The sequence below is a fragment of the Dipodomys ordii genome, unplaced genomic scaffold (genome assembly GCF_000151885.1).
Source record: "Dipodomys ordii isolate 6190 unplaced genomic scaffold, Dord_2.0 Scaffold12, whole genome shotgun sequence".
Taxonomy (NCBI): domain Eukaryota; kingdom Metazoa; phylum Chordata; class Mammalia; order Rodentia; family Heteromyidae; genus Dipodomys; species Dipodomys ordii.
Window position 1 is genome coordinate 16,965,979 of NW_012267228.1, and position 10,340 is coordinate 16,976,318.

The 10,340-nt window shown below is 43.1% G+C and overlaps 1 protein-coding gene across 3 annotated transcripts in view; it reads right to left on the reverse strand.

Annotated features, from left to right (window-relative positions):
* Positions 1 to 10,112, reverse strand: part of Slc25a26 (solute carrier family 25 (S-adenosylmethionine carrier), member 26) — an 89,586-nt gene extending 79,474 nt beyond the window's left edge. For all 3 annotated transcript variants that reach the window (XM_013010469.1, XM_013010471.1, XM_013010468.1), the window contains exons 1-2: positions 9,987 to 10,112; positions 1,380 to 1,536 (exon numbers count right to left, since the gene is read on the reverse strand). In XM_013010469.1, coding sequence (XP_012865923.1) covers positions 1,380 to 1,536; positions 9,987 to 10,019 — 190 coding nt within the window. In that variant the 5' untranslated portion in view covers positions 10,020 to 10,112. The remainder of the gene's footprint in view (positions 1 to 1,379; positions 1,537 to 9,986) is intronic.
* Between the last annotated feature and the right edge of the window lie 228 nt (positions 10,113 to 10,340).

Below are 10,340 nucleotides of genomic sequence, written 5' to 3' on the forward strand. Positions count from 1 at the left end.
CCACCAGAAAACCGGAAGTGGCGCTGTAGCTCAAGTGGTAGAGCGCTCGCCTTGAGCTGAAGAGCTGAGGGACAGAGCCCAGGCCCAGAGTTCAAGCCCCACGACCGACAAAAAAAAAGAATTTACTGAACTCACATGCTTGACCCTGGACTTTGAAGAACTCAGAAAACATGATCTCACCCCTCAGCTTAACAGAGAACCCAGCACTGCCATGCTGTACTGACAAGCCAATGAACAGTTTTTAGCTGACCTTTTAGAAAAGGATAAGGGTTTCTGTGATCCAAAGCATCATTACATATGTCCATAAACCTATCATCTACACTGATTTATAAATAGGTTAAAACTGCAAACATTCTTTAACTTAAACTTACAGTGTTTTATGGACAGTTACTCAAAATAACCATGGCTACACTTTACTACCTCTATTCACCTTTACAAAAAAGAATCAACTAATTAAAACCCGAAATCAAAATCTCTACAAAGTGACCTCCCATTGCCATAAACAAATCATAGGAGTGCACAAGGGCTTTAAGACTTCCCATGTGTTATTAATGAAAAGATGTTTATCACCTCCATACAAGATAAGGCACAGAAGATAAAGGAATGAGAAATTCATCTTTGGAAGGACATGAGAACACTTGGAAAAACAGCTTGATGGGGAAAAGCAGTTCTCTTTCCCAAAGTCAACAAGCTTATAAAGGGCCCTCAGCCTGCTCACGGGACAAGTAAGGAGCCCACTGGAGTGATTACTAACTCAGCAGTCCCAGACCATTCCGGTGTATGGGTCTTTGTATGGCTTTCCCCATTAAATTAGAGAGATAATCTCTCTCTTGCATTCAGCAGTAAATTCTGCAGCTACACGGAGCCCTACACTTACTCACTCCCAACCCAGGAAAAAAGGAGAAACACAGCAACAAAGTTCCTGGGTTTCATGAACTGCCTTAAGCCTGTCTACCTTACAGCTACTTTTAGATTATCTTCAGTCCTTTAGGAATACAAGTTCTAACACTCTTCCCCGGGCTGCTCCCAACAGAAGGCATCTACGAAGACTACTCTAGAAACGATGGCACAGAAGGCGCCAGGTAAGCTGTGCACAAGGTCTAGCAAAGGAGAGGCCAGCTATTAGATACTAACAGACCTTTCTGGCCGTGCCCCCACCAAAAAAAGAACAAGAGACTAATCATTCTTTTCTACTGTAAGCATACTAGAATAGACTCCATAGCACTACCTGTTCAAAAACAATGGATTTTTTGAACAGATAAAGTCAGAAAATAAGCTATACAAAAAAGGAATTTTGTTAGATAATGTTACATGCCATTCTGAAAATAAGTCCCCTTATTTGGGCTAGAAAGCAGAGAGAGTATCAACATAAGACTTACCATTAGGAAAGGATCCAATAGCAGTAGAAGGGACACCAGCATATATCCCACGAAAGCCACCAGCCTTATTGAATCCCTGAGGACTCTGAAGCCTGGTTTTAATGGTATCCAGAGGAAATAGTATCAAGTCAACTGAGGTACCTGCTACTCCTCCAGCCTTTAAAGAAAAAATGGGGTGGGGAGAAAAAAGGGTTACAATAAGTAAGTTCACTGCCATGGAGGTTTTTCATACCTTCCAGTCCACAAGCTTTGCACAAAGAATTTTCCACCTTAATCTATTTTTTTCTAGACATATAACTATAGTCGTGATACAAACATACATGCTAGCTATAAATTTTGTATTGAATTTGCTTTCTAAATGAATGTTAGTGAATTAAGCTTTTTTTTTTTTACTTGCCTGGTCCTGAAGCTTGAACTCTTCAATGGCCTTTTTCCTCAAAGCTTGTGCTCTACCATTTGAGCTATACCTCTAGTCCCTAATTACACTGGGAATTTTTGTGACAAGGTCTCAATTTATACCTCAATAGCCTGGACTGCGTGGGGGCGGGGGGGGGGAAGCCATCTTTTCTATCAAAGTGGATCAAAGTACATCACTTCCATGTTGTTACAAGCTCATTAAGTTTTAGTTACATCCTATTCCAGTTCTTGACAAGCCATCCTGTTACAAACAAGCCCATTAAGTTCTTATTTCTGTTAAGTAAGCCATATTCAAAAAAAAAAGCTTTTGACCCTTTTAGCCAATGGCCAGGAGATCTAGTTCAAGCTTTTTCAGCAGAGGGGCAGTGTCTGCTGTGTTAGGGATAAATAGGGAGCAGCCCACCTGCTGTGTGAGCTTGCTTGCCTAGATTTTGGCTAATGGTGAGCTCTTCTGTGCAGAAGTAAACTTTGCCTTGCTGAAACTATTCTTTGTGTCTTGGTGGTGACTACAGTGTGTCTTGGAGCGTATTTTTATAACAACTTTGATCCTATTTGTGCTCCCATGCATCACTAACATGACAGAAGTGCCAAGGCACTCAGCCCGTGCCTGGCCCCTCTCTCCTTCCCTGTATCTTGGGATGATAAGCATCCACCACCACTCCAGGCACTGGTAGAGAGATCTGTGAACCCTCCCCTCTGCTCACTCAAACCTTGAACCCCATCACCTGGGCTCTACCACCCAAACAGCTAGGATTACAGGCTTGAGCCTACATGGGAATTGTTAACTAAACTTCCTTTTTCTATTTTTTATTCCTATCATGTGAATATATCACTTCTTTAAATTATTATTTTAAAAAGTTTAAAAATCTAATTAGAGATGTCGCATGGTTCTCAGGATGGAACTCCAGGCCTTGTACATGCATTCTACTACTGAGCTATATCCTCAGTCAAACTTTAGAGATGTTTTAGTCCAACTTCCCTGGTATACAGATGAAGAAACTGAATTAAAATAATTCATAACATAAGTTAGAGTTATTTCCACATAGCTGAGTAACTTAAATTTTCCTGTTTATTAGAAAGCTGCATAACATTCTGTAAGGATGGACCTTAATTTACTTGGCTATTTTGCTTGGAAGAATTATTTAGTCCATTAGGGTCCTTCAGTAAATCACCTTGAACATATAAAAAATAAAAATTCACATTTAAAAAACCACACATTCCATGACACAGAAAAAGAAGCAACACTACTGTTCAAACATACAAAGTTCAAATTCAGCCATGTCCATGCTTTAAGTTTACAAAATACTCTGGTGGTACAAAGCTTGGTGCATCCCCAATACTGTAAATGTTCTTCCTGGTATTTACTATAAAACTAATGTGAGAGTTAACTGGAAAAATTAAATACCCTAATAATGCCTATTTTTAACAAAAGTAAATTACTAAAAATCAGTTTACACTAGAAAATTACCATAGCTATTAATATTGTAATTCTATATAATCAGCCTGAGACATGAAAATAATTTCAGAGACTAGGAAGATCTACTCAGTGGATGAACTGAAAGAGCACAGAGAAATACCTGCATAAAAGGACAATGAGAAGTGAAAAGGATCATGAGGTAGAGGACACCATAATGAAACCCACCAAACAGTCTGAAAAGAAGGGGGAAAGGGCAAAGGAGAATATGGTATTATAATAAAGGGGATGAACTTGTTCAAAGTACACTATATGGATCTATAGAACTATCACAATGAAAGCTCTTCATACTACTTATTTATGCTAACAAAAAAATTTAAAAAGATAACCACGATAGGTACAAGGGCAGGCAAATGTAGCCTGAAGACTTGGAAAGCATGGGTGTAAGAATCACCTGAACCCAGGACTTTGAGATTCTACCCTACCCCCAAAAAGGAATAACCACTACTGTGGGATGCTTCTGGACACACACACACATACACACACAGAGAACACTTTTCTCAGTTCTAGGAAAAAACTGAAAGTGTAGGAACCTAAAAAAAAAAAGCTACCTTTTTCATATTCTTCTCATTTATTTTTATGGGTTTTTATAAAATTCAGCAAGTAAATGAAATCATTTGTCTGCTTTTTCATTTTCTTAATACACGAGAAGAATAAAATCTGCTGTGAATGTCTGACAATTCTGTGAAAAAACCTTTTTTAATCTTATTGTGATTTTCTCTTTAATCTTAGGAGAGAGTTCAGAGAAATACTTGAGGGCTGCTGCTAAGTTGTAATCAATAAGCTACTGTCTTAACCTTCTCGGCTACTTTGTAGGCATTGATTCTTTACCCCTTCTTTCATCAAAATCCTTATCTTCTGAGAGTAAAATGGCCAGATTCAATCTACTTATCTAGTAAAACATGAATCAAAAGTTACTAATTGCTTTTGTGGATTTCAAGCTTCTGTAACTAAAGTCACTTAAATTCATAACAATAGAAGACAAACTAGGTGGCAATGTCTCACACCTGTAATCCTAGCTAATCTGGGGGTTGTGATTTGAGGATCAGGGTTTGAAGCCAGCCTGGGTAGGAAAGGCCATGAAGCTCTTCTCTCCAATACACTGCTCAGAAAACACTTACGTGGCATTGTGGCTTCAGTGGTATAGCATTAGCCTTGAGCAAAAAGAAGCTCAGGGACAATGCCTAGGCCCTGAGTTCAAGCCCCAGGAACAGGGCATCCCCCCTCCCCCTCAAAAAAAAGAATAGAAAACAAGATAGGCACTGGTAACTCACGCTTATAATCCTAGCTACTTAGGAAGTTGAGATCTGAGGATCTTGGTGAAAGCCTGTTATCTCCAATTAACCACCAGCAAACTAGAAGTAGACTGTGTGTGGTTCAAGTGGTAGAGTGCTGCTCTTGAGCAAAAAAGCTCAGGGACAGCACCCAGGCCTTGTAGTCAAGCCCCATGACCAACAACAACAACAAAAGACAAGCCAGGCACTGATAGCTCACATCTGTAATCCTAACTATACTAATGAAGCTGAGATCTGAGGGTCGTGGTTGGAAGCAAGCTTGACCGGCTTCCCCATCCCCCCACCCCTCCCTCCCAATCTGTGAGACTCTTATTTCCAATAAACTGCCAAAAAAAAAAAAAAACCTCAGAAGTGGAGCTGTGGCTTAAGTGGCAGAGCATCAGCCTTGAGCAAAAAAGCCGGGAAACCCTGAGTTCAAGGCCTAGTACCAACACACACACACACACACACACACACACACACACACACGAATTAAAGTAAAAAACATGACATCTAATCTAAAGAATAAGAATTCCTATATTTACCACACCAAATATTTAAAATTTAAACAAAACCCACAGAATGCCCCTAATTTTTTTTTCTTTTTTGGGGTCCGGTCGTGGGGCCTGAACTCTGGGCCTGGGAACTGTCCCTCAGCTCTTCAGCTCAAGGCTAGAGCTCTACCACTTGAGTCACAGCCCTACTTCTGTGTTTTTTTCTTTTTGCTTATGTGGTGCTGAGGAATCGAACCCAGGGCCTCAGGCATGCAAGGCAAGCGCTCTACCACTGAGCCAACTTCCCAGCGCAGAATGCCCCTAATTTTATATCAATATTGTCTTGACTATAACTGCACAAACATCAATTGGATTATAAGAAATTATCAAATTCTTTTGTTCTTTAGTTCCTTATGGTCATTTATCAAAAAGCCTATCAAGCAAGTGGTTAATTTCAAGATTTACACTAAAAAATTATAAAAGTGACAAAATCCAAAGAAATAGAATAACCTGGATAATCATGCTACAGTAAATCAACTAAACAAGATCCCAAATTTAAGCAGATAAAACACACAGCCTTCTTGACTGTCAAAAATAAGACTTCTAAACTATGAAAATGGAACAAGGAAATCTGCTGGAGACACTGTTTCTTACACAGAAGGGTACAAGGAATGTGATGCAGGGATGAAGTTGATTAGAATACATTGTTAACATTTATGGAGATGTAACAATAATATCCTAACCCCTCCTGTATTACTGATATAAGTCAATACTTTTTAAAAAATACATGCCCTTCCTAAGAAATGTAAAAAGTGCCTCCAGGTTATAAATAGCAAGTGTTTGATTAGTGCTATGAAATTACTCAAGGAATTCAAAAAGGTCAAGACCTAGGCAGCTAAGCACAAAAACAGGAAAAAAATGACCACTGCTCAAACCCAAGACAAAACTCAAACCACCTGAATAATTTAACTAAGGAAAATCACCAGCCACCAGCCTGAACATCTAACAAGAACAAGATATAACTTTACTATAGCTTCCCAGTGGAGCCAGTCCTCCTGACATTCTGTTTCTTCCACAACCAAGAGGTCACCAGCGATTTGCACCACCACTCCCATGGGCCTGTGATCCTTACCTCCTTCCCCAGCTTCACAGTCTCTACAGCACTGCTACCCACTCTACACTAAACACAAACTCACTGGTGTAGAATGTAAATGTTACCTTGCCAGTTTCCAGGCTAACAGTCTCAAGAAAGAACAGAGCTGGGAATGTGGCTTAGTGGTAGAGAGCTTGCTCAGCATGCATGAAGCCCTAGGTTTGATTCCTCGGTACCACATAAACAGAAAAGGCTGGAAGTGGGGCTGTGGCTCAAGTGGTAGAGAGCTAGCCTTGAGCAAAAGAAGCTCAGGGACAGTGCCCTGGCCTAGAATACAAGCCCCAGGACTGGCAAAAAAAAAAGGGGGGGAGGGGGGAGGGAACCCAACAGAGCCTTCCAGATTTCATACTTGAACTATGGACCAGTTCCTTCTTGCTACCCTTTTATCGCCTATCTTCTGATTTTCCTTATTTCAGAGACCTGCTATAGATACTCCCTATGTCTCCATTTCTGGTAGTAGATTTCCTTGTTTCTAAGCCCTAGTCAAAAATTTAATATTATAGCTGAGTATCTTGACTATGTGTTCAATATCTGCCCCACTAGATTACACTAGACCTACATTTTAATTACCAATGTTCCTATCATCAGTACACAGAAGGTACTCAATGACTACAGCAAGGGGTTACTATCTCCACTTTTAGAAATTATTACAAATCAATCTTTTAAAAAAAAAGTACACTGAATTGGCCAAGCCAATCCCCCAAATAAAAATAAATACATATGGGGCTGGGAAGGTGGCTCAGTGGTAGAGCACTTGCCTTGCATGCGTGAGGCCCTGGGTTCGATTCCCCAACACCACATAAACAAAAAGAAAAAAAAAGCCGGAAGTGGGGCTATGGCTCAAGTGGTAGAGTGCTCGCCTTGAGCTGAAGAGCTGAGGGACAGAACCCAGGCCCAGAGTTCAGACCGGACCAAAAAAATAAATAAATAAATACATATAAGCCAGGGTCAGTAACAAAGACTTGTGGTTCCTGACAATCAGGGAACTAGTGCTTACCTAGATAGTATAATAATCTGAATTCAAATAATAATGATAACATGGCAAAAAAGCAGAGCTAGAAGCATAGCTCAAGTGGTAGGGCACCAGTTAGACCTCAAACATGAAGCCTTGAGTTCAAACACTACCACCAGAAGGAAAAAAAAAAAAAAGAGGAAAAAAGTCAGCTATCTGGACAAAAGTTACCCATGGGCTTGCGGAAACCAAACCATGCTATGCATGGCAGGAACAATTCAGCATTAACTGAAAACCTAAGGGAAATATTAACATTCAAACTGCTTTAGAACAGTTTCACCACTTGAAGTTATGTTTTATTTAAGTAGAATAGCAAACCTATATGACTTGAGCTATGAAAAATTTGCACAAGCACCTGTTAAAGTGCTAGGTAAAAAACTGTTCCTTGGGGCTGGGAAGGTGGCTCAGTGGTAGAGTGCTTGCCTTGCATGCAGGAGGCCCTGGGTTCGATTCCTCAGCACCGCATAAGCAAAAAGAAAAACGCTGGAAGTGGCGCTGTGGCTCAAGTGGTAGAGCACTAGCCTTGAGCTGAAGAGCTGAGGGACAGCGCCCAGACCCAGAGTTCAGGCCCCACGACCGGACTCCCCCCCCCCAAAAAAAAACTGTTCCATCTCTATTTGCAATTATATAACTGAAGTTTTCTATTTTTCACTGCTAGAGATTGAATCTAGGACCTCAAGCAAGCTAGATAAGGCTCCACTGATGTACACTACACCATTACACCTACTTTCTATTTAACATCTGCCTTCAACTAGACCCTAAGTCCATGAAGACTGGGAGAATATCTGTAACAGACCATAAATTGATGAAGGCACAGTTTCTCTGAGGCATTCTATAGCCAGCACCAGGGCAATGAAGCAAATATAACTGTCTGAACAGAAGATACTCAACTTGTAAAAGTGGGATAATTGGGAGTGTAAATTTACCTTTATTTGAAATTTCACTAATGTTACTCATATTTTATCCGTGTAAAAACTGAATTGATTTAAGCAACTTTCAACATATACTATTAGGATTTGGAAGTGGAAAGTACATTAAAAAGTCATTTACCACTAAATTACCAAATTCTAAAACATTCCAAGTATTGAAAGAGAGGAAAAAAGAGCTTGCCTAGGCAATCAGGGCAAAAGCCCTCCCCGGCGTCCCTCCCCCTCCCCGGTTCTACATCCCATAGCAAGGCCTTCAGCTGTCCCCTACATAGGCACCGACAGATCACATCACCAGGACCTTCAGCAGTCATGCTTCCCAGCCCTTGGGCAATGGTATCATGGCCCGTTGTCACTGGAAGACTTGTACAGGAAAAACAGTCTAATGAACAAATATCCAATCAGACAGGCTACACAACACATGGAGAACACGCAGCCTGCATGGAGCTTGATTGGGTCTGAGGACTGATTTTGCCTACTAGCAGTCCAATGATCTCAAGAGTCATGTGGTTATCTCCTAGAGACAATCTTTCCATCCATCCTTTCCCATTATGCCCTGAACCTAGCTCACCTGTCATTTATCCTAGCAGTTATTTTACTGTAAGGTCCGCCCCTGGATGGCAAGCAGACTCCACCCTCCTCGCAGCAAAGTCTCCAACCAGTACCTGCGTTACCTAGGCAACTGGGACACCTGGAAGAGGTCACATCTGCATCTGCTGAGGTCACATCTGAATTTGATGTGGCCACACCTTTCCCCGCCCATCCCCTACATAAGGCCTAGCCCAGGCCCAGATGCGCTCTTGCTCTTGCTCTTGCTCTTGCTCTTGCTCTTGCTCCCTTGCTCTTCCTCTTCTTTTCTAGCTCTCTCTGCTCTTTCTCTGCTCTAGCTCTTTCCTCTCTTTCCCAGCCACGTGGAGTGCCAACCTTGCCTGGTCCCAGCAGGTCTACTGAATAAACCTACCCCTTACCTGAATACCACGTGCGTGCTGGTGCAGTTCTTACTCAGCTCTACCTCTTTTTAAAAACCTAACATTTACTACTGTCTCCAACATCTGATCCTTTTATTAGGTATGTTGTTTACCACTCTAACACCTGCACTCACATACTTAGATGAATAAAAGCTTCAAGGCTGCCATGTGCCACATGAGAGGCATTTTTTGAAGTACTGTGCTCATTGTAGGCCTCTGTCCACTTCTGCACAATGAAAACATAGTCTGCCAACCTGCCTTATTGACTGCTGTACCAAGTGTCCTTGCCGATTATGCTCTAACAGACACGCAACCTTCGCACTTGCTCACTTAACTTCGGAGGTTAAAACGTGTGGCTTCCTCTTTTCCTAGGGGATTAAACAGGTGACACTCAAGAGTCCACAGCCCGGTCGTTTGTGCTCCTCAGTATTTCCTCAAAGCCTCAGCTTTCAGCAGGAAAGGTGGGCTGGCGAGGCACTAAAGGAACGACTGGAAGTGTCACTTTCTAAAACGGAGAGAAAGATACAGCACGGCCTGGGCCGGAAGCGCTGCGAGCGACCTGGGCGAGGCTTTGCCCGTGTGCGCGCTGGGTTCCCGCATTTAATATCTCAATCAAAACGGCGGTGTTCGAGGGCGAGGAGCGTGAGGAGAGTCCGACACCCTCCTTCCCCTCGCTGACGCACGTGCGGGAGCGGGACGGGCGTGCGGGGCAGGACTGGCGTGCGGGGCAGGACGCGCGTGCCTTCCACACTCGGCCCCGCGGCTGCCAGTGACCCCAGGAGAGGCCAACGCGCAAAACCGGAAGCCAGCTCCCCGCGGAGACGCTCCTACCGGCTCCACTGCCGGACTGTGGTCATCCAAGCAACCCAACCCAGTGCCCCGCACTCACCACCAGCGAGGCAGTGAACCCCGGCCCGTCCATGGTTCCCGCAATCCCGGTCAAGACCGAAACCCGAGACCGAGCAGAAGGCGGTGGAGGACTCGTGCGCTGGGCGCCGCCATCTTGGGGGCGGGACCAAAAGTAACCACTTCCGGAGCCTAGTGACGTCAGGCCACAACAACTGCACGTGCAACCCGAAGGAAAGAAGGGGCGGGGCTTTGAGCTGAGGGAGGGGCGGGGCCTGGGGCGGTATTCCCGAGCCAAATCTCGCGTCTCTTCGGGAGACGCCTGGGGCTGCGGGTGGAATCGGACCAGTTCTCGCGAGCACACGAGACTGGCTAGGCTCTCGGAGAAGCGGGTCAA